The sequence below is a fragment of the Marmota marmota genome, unplaced genomic scaffold (genome assembly GCF_001458135.2).
Source record: "Marmota marmota marmota unplaced genomic scaffold, marMar, whole genome shotgun sequence".
Lineage (NCBI taxonomy): Eukaryota > Metazoa > Chordata > Mammalia > Rodentia > Sciuridae > Marmota > Marmota marmota.
Window position 1 is genome coordinate 16485846 of NW_026000164.1, and position 26741 is coordinate 16512586.

At 42.8% G+C, this 26741-nt stretch overlaps 1 protein-coding gene across 1 annotated transcript in view; it reads right to left on the reverse strand.

Annotated features, from left to right (window-relative positions):
- Window positions 1-9519: 9519 nt before the first annotated feature.
- Window positions 9520-26741, reverse strand: part of Exoc4 (exocyst complex component 4) — a 771143-nt gene continuing 753921 nt past the window's right edge. The window contains exon 17 of the mRNA XM_015493819.2: window positions 9520-10972. Coding sequence (XP_015349305.2) covers window positions 10735-10972 — 238 coding nt within the window. The 3' untranslated portion in view covers window positions 9520-10734. The remainder of the gene's footprint in view (window positions 10973-26741) is intronic.

The following is a 26741-nucleotide window of genomic DNA, read 5'->3' on the forward strand; positions in this document are numbered from 1 at the left end:
TATATATATATATATATATAAAATTTATATGAGCCTTCATAATATGTGTTCTCTTGTTGAGGGCCACAGCCGAGTCGGGATGATGCATGGCATTTTGCCAGAAGAAGGGAGTGGTTGAGAGGTGACGCCATCGAGCCATTGAGATGATGATGGTTATGTTAAGCTGTATATTCAATTGTATATAGACCTTTACTGTCTGGCAATAGGGTGGCTCTTGCTGCTCCGCCACTTTGGAGTTCCCGAGTTCTCGAGGGGTCCGAGAGGGTAGGCGCGGAGCCCGGTGGGGAGCTGGGGAGTTCCCCGGGGAGTGCGCATGGAGTGCTGGTGGAGTTCGGGCAATAAAGTTTCCTGTTTGAACATACAAGTACTTTTGTGGCGGCTCGGTGATTTGTGCCCAGCCAGACTTCGGCATTCTCTGTCTCTTCTTTCTTACCCTTCTTCCTTCTACCATGTGATGACACAGCAGGAAGGCCCTCACCTGATCCCAGCACCTTGATCTTGGACTTTCCATTCTCCATAACTGTGAGACATAAACTTCTGTTCTTTATAAATTTCCTAGTCTCAGGTATTCTGTAATAGTGGCACACACACACAAGTGGCAAGTTTTCATGATTGCATCTGCTGATCCTTCTTATACTTCGGATGGTTCTTTGCTTCATTTTCATACTTTGTTTTTTTTTAAACTATGGAGTTTGTTAAAATGCCTCCCTTCATCTCAAGTCCCCTCACCAATGCCCTAGCTCTACATTTTCATTAAGACCATTGTCCAATACACCTCCTTCATTAAGTAACAATAGTTTACAGATTGTTATCCCCTTTTCTGAATTCCTCAAGTATCTCGGAATGATCTTCCACTGGTGATGGGTAAACATATGCAGCCGCATCCCAGAGAAAAACCCCAGCATGGGAAGCCTTAGCCCCAATTAGAATTAACTTCTTGGGCTTGAACTGACATATGGAAGAGCTTGCCAATAAACGGGCGACCTGTTCTCTACCTCAGCCCTGCGACCTCTCCTTAGACCTATATAAACACACAGCCTTTTGTAATAAAGTGGGAAAACTCTTTGGTAATCTGTGTCGTGTGGTGCAGCGTTTTTCCAGTCTTACAACTGGCAGGCTGGCTTAAAACACTCCATAGTTAATTCACGCGCACTGTCCTGTTCTTTCCATGAGGTGGCCATGCTTTTGCACTCGGGGCCGGGCCTTCTACCCCTCCACTTGGCAGCCTACAGTGTGAGACCCAGGCCAGGACTCTCTCAAATGCAGGGTCCCTGGAGTGTGCTGGTTTACAGACCTGGATGCCAGTCCTGGCGGGGTCCTTAACTAGATGTCTCTCCTGTCTTCTTTTGGACTTCCTCATTTTGCTGCTCTGAAAAGTTTGGTGGTTAGGATGAAAGCTCTCTAAAGTTCCACCCAGCTCGATGTATCCACCACAGGGTAATTTACTGCTAGAGCTTGGATCTGGAGCTAAATTTGGAGGCAAAAACCCGTGTGTTAAAATTGTAGTCCTCAGTTGGCACAACTGGAAAACTGAAACCTGTAAGAAGTTAGGTCACGAGAGGGGGCCGGGCTTCCCTTGAAGCGGGTATAAGGCCTTTCCTCTCTGGCTCTCTGTTTCTTTGCTTCCTGGCTGTCATGAGGTGAACAGGCCTCCTCTGCCATGATTTATTGTGCCACCCCAGGCCCAAAGCAACATGAGCCAAAATAAACCTTTTCTTCATGTAAACTGGCTTATCTCAGGTACATGTCACAGTTAGTCACATGATTAACTGAAAAATTAATTTATGTAAAATTTAATTTAATTTATGTTACTGAAAAATTAATTTATGTAAAAACCTTACCCTAGATTAGAATGAAAAAGAATACTCCCACCTCCCGTCCCTTCATAGGGAAGATTATCTTGGGATTGCTCTTGGAGTCCAAGCTCCCTTTACCTCCAGGGTGTGGTTGATAAACATCCTGTTTGCTGTAAACCTGTAATCCCAGTGCCTCCAGAGGAGGCCAAGGCAGGAGGATCCAGAGTTCAAAGCCAGCCTCAGTAAATTAGCAAGGCCCCTAAGCAACTCAGTGAGACCCTATCTGTAAGTCGAATACAAAAAAGGGCTGGGGATGGGGCTCAGTGGTCAAGTGCCTCTGAGTTTAAACCTTGGTACCAACCAACCAGTATGTTTCAGGGGATTGAAAAAAAAATATAGGTATATGTACATATCCTAAGGAAAGATGAGTCCATCCTGGCTAGGGAATATATTCAAGGANGTAATCCCAGTGCCTCCAGAGGAGGCCAAGGCAGGAGGATCCAGAGTTCAAAGCCAGCCTCAGTAAATTAGCAAGGCCCCTAAGCAACTCAGTGAGACCCTGTCTCTAAATAAAATACCAAAAAGGACTGGTGATGTGACTCAGTGGTTAAGTGCCTCTGAGTTTAAACCTTGGTACCAACCAACCAGTATGTTTCAGGGGATTGAAAAAAAGGAGGTAGAAGGAAGAGGAGAGGAGGGGGAGAGGAGAGGGGAGGGGAGGGAAGGGGAGGAGGGAGGAACATACCTTTATTTGAGGAATCCCTGCAGAAGGCTTTTGTTCTGGAAGGCTTAGGTTAACAGAAGGGAGTCCTGATCTCTCAGTGCAGAAAGGAAAAGGGATGTATGTACTGGGGACACTGAAGAGGACTTCCTCGGGAAGAGCAGCACAGCTTGGGGAGAGCAGGCATCTAGAGTCCTCACTGGTCACAGGAGGAGCAGGGTGACAAAGGGATCAGGATGCCATGACAATATTGTCTTCACCCGATCTTCCTGCCCTGCTGAAGCAGTGATGTTGGTACAGCTGGAAGGAAGAAAGCATCCCTTTGGGGAGGAAGCCACAAAACATGACTGAAGGTGGACCTCTGCTGAGAATGTTAAGTGGGAGCTCAGCTAGATTTGATTTAGGAAAATTAAAAAAAAAAAACAAAAGAATGTGACATTTTTTTCACCCCAATTTCATACAGCAATTTGAGAAAACCTATTAGAAATCCATGCTCTGACGTTCTTCAGCTCAGGTGGGAAGAGAAACTGCAACCCGAGCCCGGCAGAAGGCCAGGAAAGGCGGGGAAGGCCTGGCCCCTGAAGGGCACTGAGGCTCCTGAGTTAATGAGATGCGCATATAAAAACCCTGGCAGGCAGGGAGATGCAAAACTGCTCTCTAACAGGTAGAAAGGAAGACCCAGGAGCCAGACGTAGGGGGCAGTCATCTTGTGTGGGGCAGCACAAGAGGCAGGGGCTGAAACAATCACCTAACAAAATCAGAACGTCTGGTTCTGGTTCTGCCCTAGATCCCTGGGGCTTCAGGCATCCAAACACAGCAGGCAGAGCTGTCTGGGACCCTCCTGCCATAACCCAGGCTTGGGCGGGGTGGCTGGCCTCTCAAGCCACCTGCAAAGAGCAAGTTGTCTCAGAATTGGGTTAAAAGCTCCTCAAAGAAATGGGCAAACAATAATCTTATTACTGGTTATGTATGTTTATTACATGGCAGGCGGGGAACACTTCGCCTACCTGAGAGAGCAGTGCTGTAGGGTAGAAGCTATTATTATTATCCCATGTCACAGATGAGGAAACTGAGAAGTTGTGCATTTAATAACTTATATAATATCAAGGCACCTGTAAAATGGGTTGAGTTCAGTACACACGACCCCCAAATCCCGCACCCTGGCATCCTGCCTACTCAAAGCTGAAGAAGGCTTCAGGAGGGTCTCTCTGACCTTCCCCTCCTTGTCCCCCAGAACAGGTCATAGAACCTTGGCAGGCATTTCTGACCTCACCCTAAAGCAGGTCTTGAGACCCATAGGTGAAGTACCCTCTCTCCACCTGGAGGAAGGCACTTCTTTATCTCTGAAGATGAAGGTCTGAGACACGAAGCCCACAGAAGGCCCTGCCTGTTCCCCGGCCAGCTCATGCCCAGCGTCCTCTCGTTTCCACGATTTACTCTTATCAAATCTACAAAACACTGCTGAATTGCTTCGGTGGACCTTCTGGGACTCGGCCCTGGAGCTTCGGTGGCTTGTTTCCAGGGTTCCTGTGGCGTGCATCTTACTACAGGGTGGGCTCAGGCAGCCGAGGCCCAGAGAGTGGGGAGGGGCAACTCCACATTTGGTCCAGGAATGGCTCCTTCGAGGGGCCACAGGAGAGGACAGAGGAAACAGGGAGTCAGCTTTCCAGAGAACATCACCTGCAGCTCAGGCAGAGGGCCGCTCCCTTTGCCCCACAAGTTTGGCTCAGAACAGAGAACACAGAGAGGGAGTCTGAGCTTGAACTCTGGTACTGGGCGGAACATGGCCGCTTACTGGACGTGGGGCGAGGTCCTTAACGTGAGCCTCGGTTTCCTCAGATCTCCAGCACAGGCTTATTGTCGGGAGGAAATGAAATGATGTGATAAAGATTTAGCACAGCATCTGACACTCAATTGTTCAAGAACTGGTGCTTCACATAATATAATGGCAATTATACAATAAAACCAATAACCAAACCTGCCTGCTAATGGTTTCCTGATCTCTCACAGTAAATAAATCCTGAGAAAGAGAACTCAGCCTGGTTTTTCTGTTCGGAGTCAGGTTTCTCCTAGAGTGTTGCTAAGTCAGCAGGAATCAGAGGCCACATTTCTAAATGGGATCATGTGTAATGGGAACTCCACTCACCTGAAAGCACCTTGACTTGTTATTTTTTTCAGCTGTGTGTACACACATGAGCTGTATATTCATTTAAAAAAGCAGGGATTGGCTTTTACAGGTCATTACATTCTTGGGATCCCAGGAGCTCCTGCTGCAGGTGTGTGAATGTCCTGGCGATATTTTTAATCACAGACGCATCTTTGGCTCAGGTATGTTACAGCTCCCCACCCCCACCCCAGCACGTCCTGTGCATTCCATCACAGTCTCACCTGCCTCCCTGGCTCCCTTAGCAGAAAGTCTTTTCTGGTGTTTGCATCTTAGTTCACTTTTAAAGAAACTTCCAGCTCAGCTCCGATGGCTTTTTCGTCTCATTGCACTCTTGATAATTAGCTCTATCTCATTACACTCCAGCCCAGTTGGAATAGGATTAGCTGGTTCAGGTGTAAACCTGTGGCGTGCATCTTACTACATCTCTTCAAAATCCCAGGCAGGCCTTCTGCCGCAGCCAAATTAGGACAACTGCTTCCAGCTGTGTACAGTTCATTACCACTTCTATTTCAGGAAAAAAAAAAATCCACTGTATTTCACATCTGGTCATATGCTTATTAATTATGTACTTCTTATAACAACTGTGCCTAATTAGGACAGAGCTGAGACCTTTGCAGAGCCTAGTGATTCTTTATGTTTTCTGGTTCTTCGTACCTCATTACCCTCCCTCCAAATTATGCCCAATTTGTTTTACATCCCTGCCACATTAAGGCCGATTGCTCTCAGGTGTGCATGTTTCAACACTTTGCTTTTCAAGCAAGATTCTGTTGACCAGGACTCTCCTTGTGTTTATATCCTACTAGGACAGTCACCTTTTGGGGTCTTTTGATCACATTTACCCTAAATGGAGTAAATCTAGCTTGGGCTTGCTAGCCCTGGGGGTGGACTCTGTTCTCCTTCATTATTTCCTGGGAAATTTCTGTGTCCTGATCCGGGGGAGGAAGCAATGGTTATGCCTCAGTGCAAGAATCTTGGATGCAGTGGCCTTGGTCCATTCATAGAGCCTATGAGGTGGAGATCCATTTGCTTTACCAAGGAATGGTAAAGGGTGAAATGCCAGGCTGTTGCCTGCAAGGGCACATGAATAGTGACAGTCCCAAGCTTATAGAAAAGCAGAGCTCAGAAGAGAGCAGCAGGAGGTTAGGCTGAAAATTTCAGTCAATCCTATGAAATATCTTGCTAAATGAAAGGGCAGTCTTTGAGAATATGATCTCTGTAAGAGGTGGCTTGAAGAAGCAGATGGAAGTATATAAGCTCCATGTCACAAGGCCTGTCTCATTGGCTTGCCACTGCATGAATCCCACACCACCTGAGCTGTAACAGGCAATTATATCTTCCTGACTTACTGAATGAATGCGTCAGTGCTAAGAAATCCGTGCATATGACTTGACAGTAGAAGTCATTAGGGTTTGGTTGCCAATTCAGTTTGACTGTTGTTTTTCCTCCCAAACCGTTTGAAGCATGAGATTGTGACTGTGAGGCACTGAAAACATTTAGTAAGAAGGCAGTCCTGGAGAGGGGCTGGAGCTTCTGTCAATGAGGTCACTCTGCTGAATGCAGTGACTGGATGAGGGTCCCACCACTCATTCTGTGAATGCCTGTCTCAAGAGCATGGGCTGTAGAAGCTCAGGCCTGGCCCTAGCCCTTAATCTGAGCTGATTTGGATCCACTCAGAAACAAACTTGTCTTTCAGGGCTTGGAAGCAGGAATTGTCTGCTTCAGGCAAGGGCAACATGAGGAAGGTACACTTGTCCAATCAGCAGGGACATTAGTGTGAAGGGGAGAAAGTTCTAATTGGGAAATAAGATTTAAGATTTTGATGTAGCTGTAAAAATACTGCATAAGGATCAAAGCCCTGGAAGTAACTGTGTTCATAGGCCAGGTATTTTCAATGAGTGCTCATGGGGTGCCACAGTCTGGCTGGGCACAAAATAACGGAGCCACCACAAAAGCCTTGTAGATTCAAACAGCAACCCTTTATTCCCGAACTCTCACCGGCACTCTACACGCACGTTCTGGGAAAATCCACTCCCTCCACCGGGCTCTGCGTACCAATACTCTCAGAACCCCGCGAGAACTCCACGGGAACTCCAAGAGTGGGCGCCTGAGGCAGCAGGATCCGCCCTAATCCTGGAGCTGCCCTATTCCCAGCAGGATCCACCCTAAACCCGGAGCCACCCTAATCCCTGAGCAGGGTCACCTTTCAAACCAAAATGCCATGCGTCATTCCTACTTGGCTATGGCTCTCAGCAATGGGGTAAAGGGCACAATAGCACCAAAGTGTAATTTTGTTTATAAATTAAAAGGGGGTACTGACAGGTGATAATAAGACGGCTAAGTAACAAGAAAAAACAAAAACAAAAAAACCCCCCTGCAGCAGCAACTACTACCTGCAGTTCTGAGAACACAATTTGCTAGTTAAGAACTGCGTCTAATCTGTTAAATTGGTTTTTCTTTTTTTTAAACAAATTTATTCTAAAGGTAGCTAAGTTGAGAGAGAAGCTTCTAGTAGTTTCTGATCCCTTGGGTATGATAGAAAGGAAAGTATTATTTAGGACACAGGTTTGTTGTGGGGACAAAATGAAAAACTTGTGAAGCACTGTAGAGTAGACAATAGTGACCAGAGAAGTTAGTTTTCTCAAACTACTGTTGTTGTATCACCACCAGGCTGGGTGATACAACCAAAGCCTTCTTTCTTTCATGGTTATGTCTATGGCCATCTCAGGACCCTGCCTAGTCATGGGAGCCTTCTCCATGATGTGTGACTAGTGCTATAGACAGTGTTCCCCTTGTAGTAATCCCTTTATATCTGCAGGAGGTTGGTTCTAGGGCCCCCTCTCTCTGGATGCCCAAATCTGAAGACACTCCAGTAAGTTGGTATGGAGTGGCTTTATTATCCTATATGAAAGAATTCCCCACGCAAAGACACTTTGCCGGGAGAATTCCAATTTTATTGCAAAAAGCAGTGTGCTTATATAGAACTAAGGGGGAGATGGTAGGGTTTAGATAAATGGCAGGCAACCCGTTTATTGGCAAGTTCTTTCAGATATCAGCTCCGGAGCCCAGGAATTAGTTCTCATTGGGGCTAAGGTTCCCCGCCAGCGAGGTTTGAAATTGGCGCCGGCGGGAGAGTTCACACGGGCGGGAACTTTTCGCGCCACTGCAGAAAAGAAGAAGGTAGGAAGAAGAGGTGCTTAGGCGCCATGTTGGGGTTTTTTCTCTGGGGTATGGCTGCCGTTTATACTTTTCCCAACACTATAACCTAAGCACATCCTCCCATAAACTTTAAACCATCTCCAGATTACTTGTATACATAATGTGATGTAAATGACATGTAAACAGTGGTACAGTTTTGTTTAGGGAATAATGACGGGACAAGAAGTCTATCCTGTTTGTACACATGTGGTTTTTTCCCCCTGAGTAGTTTCAGTCCACAGTTGTCTGAATCCCTAAATTTGGAACCTGAGCACTGGTTGGGCCAGCTATATATTGTTCTACTTGTCCCTTCTGTGCAGGGAGAAAGTGGAGCTGTGGTGGTGACTGCCTGTATTCCCAGCACTTGGGAGGTTGGGGCGGGGGGGAAGATCACTCAAATTCAGGAGTTTGAGACCAGCCTGGGTGACACAGTGACACGTTTTCTCAATACATGCAGACATACATAAAAAGAAAAAGGAAAAGGAAAAGGAAAACCAGGAATGAGAATATGGTTTACTTTATTTTTGGTGCCCCTTTGGTGAGGACTATTTTGTTGATCTTTTTAGCTGCAACTGCACATCTAGAGGGTGGCCTTCGTGGGAGAATGTGACTCTTGTGGTTACATGTCAGTGTGTGTGTGTGTGTTGGGGCTTGTCCTTGGTGGACTCTGGCTCTCTCGAGCACTTTTCAGTCATGGCTGTGAACAGTGCAAAACCTGTCTCACAAATACCTCCGAAGCGGGGCCATAACATGTAGAAACCCTCACCGTGTCCCTAGTGATGGCAGATTTAAGATAATCCTGCCATCTCCAGCTGTATCCATTCAACCAGCCCCTGAATGCATCACTGGGGATTCTTAACCTTTTGAAGAATAAAGACTGATGTTCCAACCTTCAAGAAATTTGTGTCTGGAATGTCTTGCACAAAGATCACTGAACTCCCTCTTCTGTTCAGAATCGACACGTTTCAATTGCATCGTTATTGTAAGCACAGTAAGGGTCCCACTTCCCTAAATGCTGCCCTGAAGCAGCTCTGTGGCCATTTTCTGTTGGCTCTCGGTGTTTCTGGCATTCTACTCAATCGACCCAAACGCCTGTCTCTCCCCACATCCAGGGAGGCTCTCCTAGGCGCTCCCCAGTCCTACCCTGGCTCTTCTGGCAACACTCAGGTCCTCCCCCTAGAGAGGACAGGAAAGAGAAGAGAAGGCATAGAGGGAGGCCACTACAAACAAAAGTGGCCCACTCTAACCTCCGCTGGCCTCCCTCCTTCCTGGGGACACCAATGCCAATGACCTTGTGGAGGACCCTGTTTTCCCACAGCTTTCTCCTACACAGATTCAACTTGTTTCCAGCCAGGCCTCTGAACTACAGAGCTCTGTCACATTCCTTCCCCTGAGAAGCCTGTGGAAGGCCACCATGCAGTTTGCAGCTGGGTCCCTGCAGAGCTGCTGCACTGGCCAGCCTGGTTTCCGGCTTAGTCTTGAGCAGAGGCTGGTGGGATCTGAGTTGAGTGCAGCTCCTACACTCTGCCACAATAAGGATGTCCTCTTTATATATGTGCCCCGGGCCTCGTGGCTTGACACATACTGGCCTTCAGGGTATGTTTGCTGAGTGAAGAATACAAGAAAAGCAACACACAACATTTAAGCTTCTCAAACCATCTTTTAATTTTCTGTTTATTCCATCAAGACCAAAGTTGTTACAAACAGGCATAAAGCTCCCCACGCCAGGGCACGAGGTGAGACCCTGCACATTCAAGTCCTTCTGGCTCTCGTTCCTATATGTAGTCAATATGCACCCAGTCAGTGACTGTGGCCTCTGGTGACACATGAGGCATGGGCAGGCAGAAAATTTGGGTGCCTGGGGACAATGGTAAGGTCCAGTGGGCCAGGAACACAGGGAGTGCCCACCCATGCCACAGAACAGCAATTAGAAACAGGCCCAGGTGGCTGCACAGAGGAGAAAGGTCACAGCTGTCTCATGGTCCTGGCACTCAGCTGAGCAGACCTGGGCTGCTTTCTGAGGTGAGAAAGACTGAGGTGCTGGCAGGAGGACAAGTGAGGACCTCAGGATCACTATCCCCCAAATTTTGAGTGAGATGGAACATTCTCTAACCCTTATTTTCTCTTGGAAATTAGAGGGGAAAACCAGGCAGAGGGTTGAATTGCCTTTCATTCTTCCATATTTGTCATTAATTTTATGTTTTTTTTTTTAATAAAATAAAAGAAAAAGGCAACAAACCAACCAATACCCTGTGTACAAGCTACAGCATACAAGTTTGCTCAGCGATGTGGATAAAGGGCATTTGTTTCTAACCCTGGAGAGTTCCTGTTTTGGTGAGGGAAATTTGTTGGAAGTCACAGCCAGCTGAGAAGCCACTTATTTAATTTTGGCAACAGAGTCAGAAAGCAATGAGCATACACTTATTTCATTAGGCTCTAAAGGGGATAAAAATCTTTTTGTTCATGTAGGAGAACCCCATTAAGTGGTTGTAGAAAGGGACTAAAACTTAGGTGGCAGTCTACTTCCCAAGGTGGAAGTTTCCATGCTGGTAATCAAACATTACTGAATGTCACAAATTCATTTTTTTGTTTTTCAGCGTGTAACAGCTTGATGTGCCCTCCCCCTGTCCCACCCCAGCCCCTGATGAACAGACTGCATTAAAATCGCTGTTACCTGGCGACATTGGTACTGCAAACTTCCTTTAGAGTTCCCGTGGAAAACCAAAACTAAAGAAAAAGCCCCCACCCCGGCTTCTGCTAGCTATCAGTGAGGACAAACTAAGCTCAGAGTATAGCGAACAACCAACTGAAGGGGGCGTGGGTCTGGTGGAGGGAAGGGCCCCAGCCCGGCGCCCCTACACCGTGGTTATTTTCTTGTCCTTGGTGGCCTGCTTGATGGCCGCCTGCTCGCAGATGATCTCCTTGAGCCGCTGCAGCCGCGTGTTCTGGGTGCTCTGGTCCCCGACGCCGGTCTGACTGCGGTGCAGCAGGGTGAGGGCGTGGATGTACTCGAGCTCGGTGTACTTGACGCCCTGGTCCACCACCAGGTTCAGGAGCTCGTCGGCCGTGTTGTAGAGCATCTCGTAGTACTGCCTGCGGGACAGGACGGGGTGGTGACATGAGACAGGAATGTGGGGGTGTTAACTGCCTACTATTCTGCAGCAGTGACTCGTCCCTGGCAGGCAGGTTTGGTCCCATTCAACCCCCCATTGGTTCACTTGCTCATTCATTCATTTCTGGACGCTCCATACAGGGGGCTAATAGTAGTACCTACCTTTTAGGGTTATTGGAAGAATTAAATTAATGCATAGAATGGTGATACTTGATGAAGACGAGCTCTTATTAGGAATGAAACAATAATGTGTCAATAGCTAGAAGTAATAGCAATAAGAAAAGGCCCCTTTCCTCAAGTAGCTCGGAGGAAAGGTAAAGAGAAGAAGAGAAATAATGACATTGCTGTTGACCGAGTTCCTTCCTGTCCAACCCTTGATGCACCCAGGAAGCTGTAACTCCCATTTCTCAGATAAGGAAACGGAGTCCAAGAGAAGTTAGCAGACCCGCCCCATATCACTAAGACAGTTGAGTTCCTGCACCAGGGTATGAACCCAGGATGCTGACTCCAAACCCATTAGCATTTATTCACAGACACAGAGAACTCAAAAAAAGAATGTTCATGTGCCATGAGTGAGGTGTACACAGAGTGAATTGACAGCAGAGGAAGGAAAAGTCACACTGTTGAGAGGAGGGTGTGGGACCAGGGGGACAACTCACAGGCCTAGGCTTTGGTCATATGGGGCTTCTGGGAGGAAATTCCAGATGGAGGGGAGAGCAGGAGCAAGGAGTCATTGGCTGGGTGTTGGAGAAAAGAGCAACACTGCATTCAAGTGCCACACATCTTCTCCACCCCAGAGAGAGGGTGAAGGCGGGAGTCTGAGAAGGTGAAGAGAGTCGCCATTCCTAAAATGGACATTACCACCACTATATCCCAATGCATCCGGGGGACTCTAAGTTACTACTTGCATGGTCACTCCAAACTACCCAGGAGGAGCGATTTGGCACAGGCTCCGAGCCACCTTTGCCACTATAGCTTGTTAGCAAAGGACATGAGAGCCTTCCCAGGTCTGGTTCACCTTCTCTCTTCCTGACACAAAGGGCTGGAGCTTTGCCAGGGTCGTAGGGATAGACCAGGGAGCAGGCCCAAGGTAACTCCTGTGGGTAAAGGGGTCTCACAAATCTTATCAGGATCACTGGCTTGGAAATCCTGTATTGTTGGAATAAGGATCTTTGATTTGTTTCTTTTTCATCAAGAACATTTTGAAAAAAAAATATAGGTATATGTACATATCCTAAGGAAAGATGAGGCCATCCTGGCTAGGGAATATATTCAAGGAGCTTTATAATTTCAAAAATTACACAATGGGATTGTAATCAAGAAAAGTTCTGGTGTCTTTTCATATGATGTTTTTTTTTTCTGCTTTCTTTACTCTACTTTTCTAATTAACTTTCTATTTAAAAATGACAGCCTGTAATCCCAGCAGCTTAGGAGGCTGAGGCTGGAGGATCTTGAGTTCAAAGCTATCCTCAGCAAAAGAGAGGGGCTATTAAGCAACTCAATGAGACCCTGTCTCTAAATAAAATACAAAATAGGGCTGGGGATGTGGCTCAATGTCGAGTGCTCCTGAGTTCAATTCTGGTTAAAAAAAAAAAAAAAAAAAGAAAAATTAGGAGAAGAGAAATAACACTTTTTTTTTGAGAAAGGGTCTTGCCCAGGCTGGCCTTGAATTTGCCCCCCTCCTTCTGAGTAACTGGGATTATAGTGTGCACCAATATGCCCTGCAAAATAATTCTCTTTTGTGAACATTCCTGAAATGTGGCAGGAATGAAAGTGCTCATTTTACTGAGTGTCTCCTGGGAGCAGACTGTTCAGCATTGCCTTCGTAGAGGGTCCTCTTCAGACTAATTTTCTGTAGTGGTTTCTAAAGTGTATTCATTTAATCCCATGGAACCTGATGTGCAGGAACCCCTGGTCAAGGGTAACACTGAATATGACAAAAGCATTTCTGGTAGAAGAGCAGAATGAACTAACCTCCGGGTCTGAGGTCTGGGAGCCATATTAGCTATAGTCAGGACACCTTTTGAAGTTACATGTTTAGTATAATCCCCATGTGAGCTTTGCACCCCACTCTTCAATACACCTCTTGTAATTTAAAAATATTTGACAAAAACATTTATAAATAATATTTTAGAGAAAATCTTATGCTGTAGGAAGATGCACCATATTTGTCCTGTCTTCACGGGTTCCCTGGCACACAATGGCCTCCTCCCTGACACTGGCTTTTGTTTTAAGAAATGAGAGCCTATATCATTTAATTTGCTTTCCCGTAGCTATACCTGTGAGGAACAGAGCTGTCTGTTTAGGAAACTTCCTAAGAATAGACATGCAAAAAATTGCCTGAGAATAACTCACATACAAATTAAGGTTTACCAAATAGAATGAGAATTTGGGGCTTATGATGCTTTTGAAGCTTGAAGGGACTTGAAATCTGCAGTTTCTAGACTAGTAGTTCTTGAATTTCAGAGGGCCTCAATATTAATTACCTGGGGAGTTTCTTAAAGGTACAGAGTGCAGAGACACTGACACAGATACTGTGACTGTCAAAGGTTCTGAGCCAGCCAGGACTTCCGAGTCTCTGGTAGGGGAATAAATACAAAACCATCCCCATCTTCTCCCGCCAGGCCCTAAAAGCTTTAGGGAAGGCCACAGAAGCCTGCTGTTAAAGGGTTTGTGATGCTTTTCACTGAGACTAAACCAAAAGAATTGGAATTCTTTGCATTATAATGTTGATATTTTTCTCATTTATCTTAAGAAGTAACACTGAACCCATCAGCCTAGATGAAATTGGATTTCTTTTGAAAAGTCTGATGAATTGTTTCTAGGGATACTGGCTGGTTTTCTACAGAGACTGCTCTTTTCTGCTGGGAGCAAACAACAAGATGAAGATGCCTGGATTGCTGGTCCTGGATCTTCTGTGTGACAGTGACGAAGGGCATGCCACTTAAGTCCTTAATGTTTCAATATCCTCTGTGCAATGAAGACCTTTATAAATCCCAGATTGACACTTCGAAGTGGACTGAGAGACTGAGAGAGTTCTCAACAGCTTCAGATGAACAGTGTGCCAGAATTGCAAAGCCAAGTTATTAAACAAAATTGACAGGTAACTGATGGTGTATTTTTCTATAGTTAGGGAAAAAATTCCCCTATAACCATGATGATATATTAGATTATAAAGAAACATAAATATTTAAAGACAGAATGAAATTCATTTATCTTTCAGAAAGGTACCCAGTAGCAGAGACTAATAAATCGGCATAGCAACAGTTAGACGTGGAGGGGGGGAAAGGGTGCTGTGAGGTGCCCTAAAGAGAAAATAGGAAAACGCCCCAAACTATGCAATTAGAGTGAGCCTCCATGATAAACACTGGCAGACTGAAATGAAATTATGTCACCCAACAGGGATAAATAATTGATCAGTACTTATTGAGGCCCCAGGAAAAGCAAAACTTGGTCTCGAACAGCAAGCAGCTGTTACCGGAGCAGCCACGGCTTCCCGGGCACCACATTTTACACTAGATGGCGCTTTACTTAGCTGTCTGGGCAGGGTCAGTGACATTTTCTAGCTCATGACCTGTACAGCAAGTCTCTTCACAGGCCATGATATTTAGGGTCACTTACTAGATGTGGACCCAACACCCTAATCTAAAGACCCAAGAGTTCCGCATCAGCCTGGTGGACAGCAGTCTGTGAAGAAGGGTGTGCCTTCCGAGGTGGCTTCTCTTATCCTTTGTTGTGCCTTTGGGCAGCAGTTCCCAAAGTAGCATCACCAACAGCGAGGGCAAACGGGGAGTGGTAGAGAAGCAGCGCGTGATGTCACACAGTCTGGCCCTCGTGGTCACAGTCTATAACACACAGCATTGGCATTTTGTTCTGGGGCAAACACATCATTTTCTCTTATCTTCCTCAAGTTTGCTTTAGTGGTAGACAGTTCTGCCCCGGCTTTTTCTTTCCTTTCCATACTTTTTTTTTTTTTTTGGTGCTGGGGACAGAACTCAGGGCCTCACACATTCCAGGTGAGCACTCTATCACTGAGCTGCACCCCAAGCCCCTGACTTTATCTAATGGCATTGCCCAGCAACGCTTCCCCCTAGAGATTCTGTCTGAAAACATTCATACCATTTATAATGATATGAAGGCCATTTGGTAGGGTGGGCATATCTTTTTAAAGTTTTGTAATGAATTTGTATCTCTCTGGAACTTAATACACATACCATATAGAATATATGGAACATACAGAAAAAGATTACTCATATCATTCCATCATAAAGAGATACCACATTTTGGCATATTTTCTGGTAGCTCCTCCACCCACTACCATGTAGTGTTCCAATCAATTTCTTTCTTATAGTTGAAATATTTAGGTTGAAGCACAATTGGACACTTTGGTTGTTTCCAATTATACAAGACTTTCTCTCCTGAGGTAGATTCTAAAAGCAGAATTAGTCCAAAGGTAAGCATATTGTTTTGAATACTAGGCAGTGCTGCTGGGTTGCTTTTTGATTTTCAATGTATATAAACAAACTGTTGATATCTGTTTTACTTTTGAGTATTCTGATCTTTCTTTAAGAGCTTTTCATACATTTTCAAAGCTAAGACACCAGGATAGTTTTAGTCTCTCATCCCTCGCTCTATCTCCCACCTTGGCAAACTCGGTATAGAAGTTACTAATGCATCTCTGGAAGTTATTGCAAATATTACAAAAAAAATCCTTTTTTTTGTAAATTGAGGGAACAAGGCACCACTAAAACATCTACTTCCACCCAGGGCAAACTCTCCTTCTTGTACCTGTGAGCTTTGGGTGTAGGGGTGACAGGAAGGCCCTGACTATAGAACTGTCCAAAATCTCTGGATAAAGCTTTGCCATTTGCATTGGTGAGATTCAGAGTCTAGATCCCTGAATGGAAACTGTGCTTTTAAATAAAAGTTGTCCTTAAGTATCTGGGAGGGGCTGATTCCAGGATCCCCAGGCTCAAGTTCCATATATAAAATGGCATATAATTTGCATATAATCTATATACACCCTCCCATATTCTAAATCATTCCTAATTATCTGTATTACCTAATATAATGTAAATGCAACACAAATAGTTGTTATACTCTATTGTTTAGGGAATAACAAGAAAAAAAATCTGTACATTTAATATTTTTTCTTAATATTTTTGATTCTTGGGTGTTGGAATCCGTGGATGGAGAGCCCATGAATAAGGCTGGCTGGCAGTGCGCTATGTCTCATGCTGGTTTTTAGAATCTGTCTTTATTTTTATAATGTTAATAATAATGTTCAACTTTTAGATATATCAACAGAGTTAAAACTTTGAAACAGGTACGACTATCCACATTTTACAGATGAGCAAACTAAGATATAGAGTACGAATGATTTATCTAAGGCCTCAAAGTGAAGTACTTTGAACTCTGTACTCATTCCAAAGCCACATAATATACATATCTGAAACTGTAAAAAGCGAAAGTACTAATTTCAAAGAATATTTGTATAGCTAATTCAGTTTTAGCCCTGATTTTGGAAATATAAATTAAATAAAATTCCTGTACTAACTCTTTGACTTCTATCATAATGGAATGAGCCAGTAAAGTGGAAAGTCAGAACTCATTTATACAAACTTTGTAGTTAAATTAAAAAACACTGGCTTGGACCTGGGAATTAAGTGATACAAACTTAAACAGTGCATAATTAAGGAGTTACAGAAAGAGTTTTGACTATTTCATTTTATTACCTTTCTTTATTCCTTCTTTGCTACTCAAAGCTAAAAGTTCATGGATGAGTAACTTTTTCCCCCTTTTTAAAGCTGACTGCTCTTCTGATTCATTACTTCTGAGTAATCAAAGCATTTTCATTGTAAAGACTTTATCTGAAGGGAAACTCTTATACACTGTTGGTGGGAATATATATTAGCAGAGCCATTTGGAAAACAGCATGAAGATTTCCTAAAAACCTAAAGAGAACTACTGCATGATCCAAACTATCACTGTGTATATATTTAAAGGAAATAAAATCATTAAAAGAGAAACTTGCCTTGTCATGTTTATGGCAGTACTATTCACAAGAGCCAAGATAAGAAAATAACTGCATTATCTACAGATGCATAAAAAAGGAAAATATGGCATACACACACACACACACACACACACAATGGAGTATTAATTGATCATAAAAATAGTGAAATCCTGTTATTTGCAGCCACATAGATGAAGCTGGATGAAGGGTCATTATGTTAAGTGAAATAAGCCAGAGGCACAGAAAGACAAATGCACATGTTTGCACACATTTATAAAAAGCAAAATGTTGATTTAGAGAAAAATGGAGTGGAATAGTGGTTACTAGACACTGAAAGGGGCACAGGGAGGGCACAAAAGAAGTCAGATAAGGGCACCAACACACAGTTAAATAGGAGGAATTAGTTCTGGTTTTCTAGAGTGCATTAGGGTAATAACTGTTGGTGGAAGGAGATGGAAGTGCTTATTACCCTCATTTCACCATTACACACTACATACATGTATTCAATTATCATACCATAACCCTGAAATCCATGTAAATATTATGTCTCAATAAAAAAGACGTTCTCTTTAATCCTTCCTGAGATAAAACTATATTGGTGTCAACAAGATAATTAAGTGCTGATTTCTGAAATACAAGTTTAAGAGGGACCTATATATACTTAGTAGCTCCCCAAATAACTTTTTAGCCAATACTTGCTGAATATTCTTTATCAGAAATGCTTGGGACTAGAACTGCTTTGGATTTCAGATGGGTTTTTTTTCACCAAATTTTAGAATATTTGCATATATATGAGATATCTTGGTGATGAGATCCAAATCTAAACATGAAATTCATTTGCTTCATATATATACTGTGGTTTGAATGTGTTTTGAGCGTTCCTCCAAAGGCACATGGGTTAGGAGGCTTGGTCCCCAAGGTAGCAGTATTAGGAGGTGGAGGGGCCTTTAAAAGGGGAGTCTGGTGGTGGGTTCTTGGGTTTTTGGGGATGCTACCCCTGTCTTAGGAGGGAAATACTAGTTTCCTGGAGGAAGTTCTCTTGAGAACCAGTTGTTAGAAAAGCCTGGAGCTGACCCCTGAGTTGTTCTCTGGTTTCCTGAATCAAGATGTGATCTCTCACTCCTCCAACACTCCCACTATTGCCATCTGCTATCATGTGATCCAGCTGAGGGCCCCTCATCAGAGCTGAGCAGATTCAGCTACCATGCCCTTGAACTTCCACAACTGTGAGCGAAATAACCTCCTGTGTTCATAAGTAGCTTGGCTCAGGTACTTTGTGATAGTAATGAAAAGCTGATTAACAACATCTTACATACATAACCTGAAAGTGCATTTATACAATATTTTTAGTGAGCTTGCATTTTGACTGCAACCAGTCAGGTGAGGAAGTTTCCACTTGCAGTATCATGTTGGTGGTCAAAATTTTTTGGATTTTGGAGCATTTCAGATTTTAATTTTCAGATTAGGGATGCTCAACCTGTTACTGGAATATTTCAAGCATTTTAGTAAAACTTCAGGGGTAAAAGGGCCACTACATCAAGTGAAACATTGAAAACATTCCTGTTTTCTCTGCCTACCCAATGGTACATATGATAATAAGCAGGGAAATGGAAAGAAAGGAACTGAATAATCCATAAACTAGATAATCATCCCATAAATAATTGAGAGGTGGTTACAACAGAAAGACTTTGAGAGGTAATACTCAAGAGATCAACTAAACCCAGACTCTGGTTGTGTTGCTCATTCCCCCTGACTAGCTACATGACCTTGGGCAAACGATGTCAGCTCTTTGGACATCTGTTTTCCATGTGGAAACTGGAGAGGTTATAGGTGCAGCTTAGATACCGCCAGACTTTTTGGATTTTACAACCTTTATGGCTTTCCCTGCTGGGTCCTTTAACATCATGGGGCTTCCACTGGAATCAGCTGATGCTGATTTTCACCAAGCAATGGTAAGCAAATGTATTAGCAATTGATTTGGAACACTCGGAACAAGTGTAGTCTTAGCTCTGATGTGTTTTCCAGACCAATAATAAAATGTATGGTAATACTATGTGTCATAACAATAAATTAGTTTATTAAAAAATAGAATATAATTGCTCTTATTTGTTTTCCCTTTCAAAGAGCTTAGAGTTTATTACAGACATTATTGAAGATTCTAATTTGAAATGAGTTGGAAGTTATTTCCATTTCAAGAATAAGAACACTAAGGTACAGAAAAGCTGAGTAATTTTCAGGCAGTTAGTGGCAGATTTAGATGAATAAAGGGGAAGAGAACCCGAAAGTGTATGGTTTTAATGTTTGCTTGGCATCTCTGGTCGTCTACCTACATTGTCTTTATATAAGGTGACACCCCATTTAAGTATGGCATTATATTTACAATGGCCATTGCCAGGCTGGGAGTATAGCTCCACATTTAGCATGTGGAGGTGCTGGGTTTGACTTCCTGCACCACCAAAGGAAAAAAAACGACAATTACCTTTTGGCCCAGTTCTGATGAATGCCATGCTCTACTAGTACTGTGGGTGTTTCTCCTGGGGATGCTTTAAAAGTTAAAGTCAGTTGTGTCCACTCCTTTCAGGAACATAGATCTTGTCATTTTTGACAGTCAGCAACAGCCATAGCCTGGATTTATGTCTCTTCAGAAAATATAATTGCTCAAAACAAAGGAATCCCCCATGATGTCCCCATCACTGTTGAGATGGCACACTCCCAAGCCTGGTTAGTCACTGGAATGGGGAGAAAATGTCTTCTCATTCCCTTAGCTAACAACTTTGCTCTCTCTCCACCTTTGGAATACATTCTAAATTTATAAATATCTATGGTTAAATGTCCTCTTCAACACTTAAGGATTCATATGTCACTCTCTGCTACATCAGATAATTTTTTAAATTAAGTTTTCTACAGCAGGGCTGGAGGAAGATCTGCATTTTAAATTTGGTACAATTAAAACTGTGTCTCTTTGGTCTGGCGCTGCCTTTGGTCAAAGCCCATTTATATGAATAATTATTCAGTCCATTAAGAAGTCTGCTCAACTCCTTCTCCCATTTTGAAGGTTTTAATAAATATTGATCAGGCACATTTCTGTTTGCACTTGCCAAAGCAATTTTGATGGATTCATCTTCTGATGTTATCAAATAATGAAATATGAAAGAGTGAATAGAATTACCCTCTTGTTCTGTGATTTTTTATTTAGGTCCTTCATTTTACTTTCATAATTGTGTTTGTCTCATACTTCTGTAAATGCTCTTTTGATTATCAAAAGGTGAGCCCGGGTTAAGGAGAGCTATGCTGTGCTGAATATCACTTCAGAGTCTTTTCAATTAAAAAAAATTGTTTATCGAATATCACTTTGGAGAGTCTTTTCAATTTTTAAAAATTATTTGTCTAATATCACATGTTGATAAAAAAGGACCCAGCATATATTATGCATTTTGGTGGCCAGAAAGTACACAGTCTCCCTCTCTCTCTCTATACACACACACACACACACACACACACACATACACACACACACGTATGTATGTATTTCTTTTAACTGATCTGCATGGGCTTCTTATACTGTGTATTATCTATATTTTCCTGCTTAGAGATCTGGAAAAACAACTGCTGAGGTATGCTGACTAAAAACAATTCAGAGGCCCTATGGCTTTTTCAGTTTTTAGTAATGAAATGGAATTATTAACTTTTCAATAAATAATGCATAGTACTTCTTCAAAGGGAAACCTAATATTATTATTATTAATGCTTAGGAAGTTCCAATAACATTTTAAATGATAACATAACATAAAAATGTATACTCCTTAACTTTAAGAGGCTTATTTAATTTACTCTTAAAAAAAAAAAAATCCAGTCCAGGCCCAGATCAAAGGTACTCAAGGCATAATGCAAATGTTTTAATTTAAAGTAAAACAAGGCTTTCCAGTCTGCCTGTGGTCCATTCTGCTCCGTTTCTTGTTTTGTGAGATAGAATAAAAGTGTTGGAAGACCCTAGAAAGGAAAGAAATCAAGACTTGGCTCCAAGTGATGACTGGAGTTAGTAATGGGACGGAGATGTAAAAGGTAATGGGCTTTAGGTTTCTTCACTTATTCATTCATTTATTTATTTGCTGTGCTGTTGATCAAACCTTGGGTCTCACACAAGCTAGGTAAGTATTCTACTACACTACACACCCACCCAGTTTCTGCATTTAAAATATAAACACTTCTACCTAGAAGTGTTTGGGGAGAAAGATCAGTGGGAATAGGCGTGGATCGCATGGTTTTGATGGGAAAATACTCCCACTGGAGCATCATGCCAAAGAGGCCAAGGCCATGAATTGGTTCTAATAGGTGCCGGTAGTTCTAGTCTGTGGCCACTGACTGTGCCTCTAGCCAGTTGCCTCACAACTGTGTCCAGACAGGGGCCAAGTGAGGTCAAATGGATTCTTTACTGCACCCCATTGTGGCTGTTGGGCTGGAATGGAATTATAGATAATGGAAATATAGATAACACACAGTATAAGAGGCCCATGCAGATTGGTTAAAAGAAATACATACATGTGTGTGTGTGTGTGTGTGTGTATGTATGTATTCTGGGTCTTTTTTTTAATCAACCTGTCGTATTAGATAAATTATTTTTAAAAATTGAAAAGAGTCTTTCAAAGTGACATTCAATAAACAATTTTTTTTTTGAATTGAAAAGCCTCTGAAGTGATATTCAGCACAGCATAGCTCTCCTTAACTAAAGCTCACTTATCATTTGCCCGAGTCCCTTAAACACTGACTGGACCTTGTGGTTCTACTTAGTGATCCTGGGTACACTTCTCAAAATTGTTAGGGGATTTCTCATTTTGCTGAGAGAAAAGAATGCATCTTTTAGGACTGAAAGCCAGAAGGGAAAAAGGTTTGGCAGAGGAACCAAAAAAGTCAGTGGATTATTTGAAAGCATGAGCATATGCAAATCAGCCAGTCCCAATAGTAGAGACTTGAGGGTGTATTAACTAAAGCCTTAGGTTATTTATGAAAGAGGGAAAAACTAAATAAACCAAAGCTACAAAATGGGCCACCTGAGATTCAAGGACATGTGACTCAGAATGGATGTCAATTAGAAAAATAATGGACTAAATAGGAAGGAGCTAATGGAAATATGTACAGTATCCAGCAGGGTTTAATTAAGGACCCAAAGACTCTGCCAAATGTGATGGATAGCTGTGGAGCAATGTGAATTTGGGGGATGAAAAGACCATTGTGGCTGATACATATTCGGATGTCAGTGAACCATTTGATACAGTGCTGCTAAAAAAATATAACTAGCAAAATGAATTTATTCTGAATGGCTACCCCTGATAGGACACAGGCTGAAAAACAAACAAAGGGAAATGATAAAAGCAAATCAACAATTTCAAAGGAGAAAGCATCTAGTGAATACTAAGGACCCTGGCTTTACAACTGATCTCACTTAATACCTTAATTATAGCTCAGGAAGATACAGAGTGGTGGAGAGGGCAAATGTTAGGAAGTGGGAAGGGCTGTGCACATTGACAAAGAAATAACATGAAGGACTCCAGAGAGCTTAGAACTATGGGAAGCAAATAATGAAAAGAATTCCATCATAGAAAAACCCATGTGAATATGTCTAGAAGAAATTCTAACTTCCTGTATCAAACAGCTGAGAGAAACCTCAGAACTGTACTGGGTGAAATGGACCCAACCCGCTGTGTGTGTGCTGGGGGGAAATGGAGGAACCAGAGCATTTTCTTACTTCCTGTAAACAAAAGGACTGGAGATAGGGCAAGGAAGTGATGTAATCTCTGCCTTTGCTGTTCTTTACAGTAATTTTTTTTCTTTATAACAGAAGACAATTGAAAGGATATTCCAAGAGAACATCAAATGGGATTAAAGGGATAAAGAGTTGGGAGAAAATACAAAATTAAAAGAGATTCAGTCCAATTTGTTTAAATGGCAGGTTGTCAACCAGTGGGGTCTTCCCTATTACCTTATTAAAGTATGCCTGCCCCATTCTCATCCAACTGTCCTTCTATAGAACTCTTCTTTCCAGTTTCACTTCCATCTAACAAGCTATATGCTTTCAAAATATATTTTAATCTGTACATTTAAATATAGGCATGTAGAGAGATGCAGCTTAGGACAGCAGTTAAGATCCTGGACCCAGGCAGCAGTGGCCTGGGTGAAAGTCTCCACTGTGCTTCTTATTATTTGTATGACTTTGGGCGATTTATTAATTTCTCTGTATCTTATTTTCTTCATCTGAGAAAAAGAAATAGTACTATGGGGTTGTTGCAAATCATAAATAAGAGCAGAGACTGGATGGGTTAAAGTTACAGAAGCATCAATAAATACCTGCCTCCTGCTCCTAGAATACAGGCCCTCTGAGAACACAGCTAGACTCTGTATCTCTCCTTGCTCCCCCAGGGGCCTGTGAAGAGGGTGTCTTGGAGGGCTAAATAAGTGAACAGGAATAAATGAGTATGAGCTATAATCATATTCATTGATACCGAGAGGGAAGATCTATGAATAGAAAACAGTTGAGCTATGTAAAATGCAAACGACTATTCTCTTGTAACACAGAGAGACATGGTTGGGCAGCTGGTTGTGAATGGAAAGGGGGAAGATATGGTCAGAAGTGATGTTTTTGGCTAATGATCTGTAATCCTCTCCATTCTTTAATTCTCTGGCAGAGAATTAGATGTGAATCCCTGTCTTTCATTAAGATGTATGACCTTGGAAATTTCTTAACCTATCTGAACTTCAGTTTCTTCACTTACAGAATGTGATAAGTAGTATGACATCACAGGTTAGATGTGAAGATTAAATCAAACAACATGTAAAAATAATGACTGACTTACTGAACACTACAGGTTGAGTCTCTACTACCTGAAATGCTGGGACCAAAGTCTTTCGGATTTGGGGTTTTAGAATATTTGCATATACATAATGAGATATCTTGGAGACGGGACCCAAGTATAAATACAAAATTCATTCATATTTCATACATTTATACTCAGGGCCTGCAAGGAATTTTATACAGTATTTAAAATAATCTAGTTTTTAAAACAAGTGTGTATGCTGAACTGTTGACTGTGTATGTGGTGTCACTTTGGAACTCAAAAAGTTTTGCATTTTGGAACATTTCAGATTTTCAAACTAGGGATGCTTAACCTGTAGGACGTGGTTTTCACCTGCACTGTTCATGTTTAGATCATTTCTTTGGTTCTTCACTCTACCACAATCGTATAAGGGATTGTATCCTCCATACTGAAATGTCAGAGAGAATGTGAGTGTGTGTGTGTGCGCATGCGTGTGTATGCATGCATGTATGTGTGTGTGTGTGTGTGTGTGTAGTCTCTCCCTCTTGATTCAGAAAGAGGAGTATCTTTTCTTCCTTTGTCCAGCATCAGCCCTGTGTTTTGGATCCCAGCCCCTCCCAATGCTTTCAGGACCTTCAGGGCATTGTTTTGAGTTAAACTCTAGTGTTCAGTATTTCCTGTTTCACTGGTTCTTTCATGTCTGCCTTCAAACATCCTATGTTTCTCTTATTTTGGAAAAACAACACAAACAACAAAACCCACGGCCCCGTGTCCACTCCATTTCTACTCTGTGTCTTTTTTCCTTTTCACTGTTGAATTTCTTGAACAAGCATCTGTATTCCTGGTCTTTCCAAAGCCTCCATTTTGTGTTTGAAAAGGGTCACCAGTGACATCTTGGTGAACAGACACAATGGCCCTTACTTAGTCCTCTTTTCCTTGGTAGCTTTCCATCTTAAACTGACTCTGCATCGTGTTTTTTTAGGTGTTCCACTCAGCTCCCTCTCAGGTCCTTCTCTGATGTAGTGGCTCTGACTCTGCCCACTGCAGTCATTCCTCCTCCCAGTCAGGTCCTTTCTCTGCTTCCCAAAGTCTTATCTGCGCTTGTGATGCTTGGGTTTCTTTCTCTCAAGATCTGGCCCCTCATTTAAATAATAATAATTAATAGTAGTAGTAGTATTTGTATGGTACTGGTAATTGAACCTAGGGATGGTCTATCACTAAGCCACACCCCTAGGCCCTTTATTTTTTATTTTGAGACAGGGTCTCACTAAGTTGCTGAGGCTGGCCTTGAACTTGCAATCCTCCTGACTCAGCCTCTGAGTTACTGGGATTACAGGGTTTACTACTGTGCCTGGCTTGGTCTCTCCATAGATCAAAGCTTAATTCTCACTGTTCTCCGACATTTCTACTAGAAGCCCTTATCATGTAACCTCCCTAACTCCTGAATTTTACTGACTCTTCACTCGTTCATTTCTTCTGCCTGATTGTCACCAGGTCTATCAATATAACATCTTTCATGTTCATTTCCTCTTTCCAATCTCATGATCACCGATCCTAGGCACTTCTCACTGGATTTTTATCTACGATTGCAGACAGGAGGCGCTGCATGTGTCTCAGAGCAGTCGGAAGGTTTATTGGAGGAAACAATAATGACAAGGCAAATATGAGGGGAGAAAATCCTCCAGGACAACAGGAAATGGAACGTGTGAACTGGGTGGGAAAATAAGAAGAGTGTGGTATTTGGGGGGAACTGTGAGAGGTTTATTTCTCACTGAGTGCAATGGGGGGAAAGCAGGGAAAACACTAGCCAAGGTAAACTGGGGCCAGACTGTACCAGACCTGGGTCATGCTGAGGACTGAGGACGTTCATGGATGGCAGAAGGGGAGGAAGGGTAGGCTGCCTGAAGAGTTGTTAATATTTTACTTTGCCCAGGTTATTACAAGAAAACAATTACCATTTATTATTTCCAGGATTTAATAAAAGAAGGTATGTGAACACTCCTCAAGTAGAAAGTAAATAATGTCAGAATGAAAGGTTCCATGTTTTATTTTCTGAGAAACTTACACACTCACTACTTGGTCATGATTTTTCTAATTCTCCTGTGTGTGAGGACTGTCCTGCTTTGGTACAAAACCCCTGGCATCTGGGAACTGATGCTTTAGTAGATAGGGGAGGAAGAAAACTGAAGACAGGCCATTTTGGGAAGAAGTCACACTGGATGGCCACTGTGCTTCAGAGAGATCTCTTCAGCTGCAGCACAGAGTGGGACTGAGGGTAGGAGAACTTCAGATCATTGGGCAATCCAGCCCTAGCCTGGGTTCCTTAACTTCTTTTCTCCAATCAGACTGTTAGGTAGGAGTTCAGGGACAACATGATGAAGAAGACAGGATATTAGAAAGAAGTCACTGGAGGACAAGACAGGGAAATGAGTCTTGTCCCTGTTACAATAAATCCCATTCCATGACGAGTCCTGCCAGCGAGGACTTCTCACCATGACAACTCCTGCCAAAGTTTGGGTATTTTAAAATGACCAATGTGGGTAAAATGGGTAGTATTCTAATTAGTTTTTCTAAAGTAACCAATGGAGGAAAATTGGACAAAAATTAAAAATTAACTGATATTCTAATCAGTTATCATAAGGTGACCATTGGAAGCCAAGGGGATAAGGTCTTCTATCAGGTCCATATAGGGAGGAGACTGCCTCACATCTCAGCATGTAAGACACTGATTCCCAGAGACTGGGGCCTTGAGCTCCTCTCTCTTGCTCAGTCCACTCTGCTCTACCTAACAGAGTGCTACTTCACCTTCACCTTCAATAAGTCTGTACTTTGCCCGTTACTTTTGTATGTCTTGTTCATTTCTTTGTTTGGGACCCCAAGGACCTGGACCCCAATTGGACTCCCTGATGATAACAAGACCATATC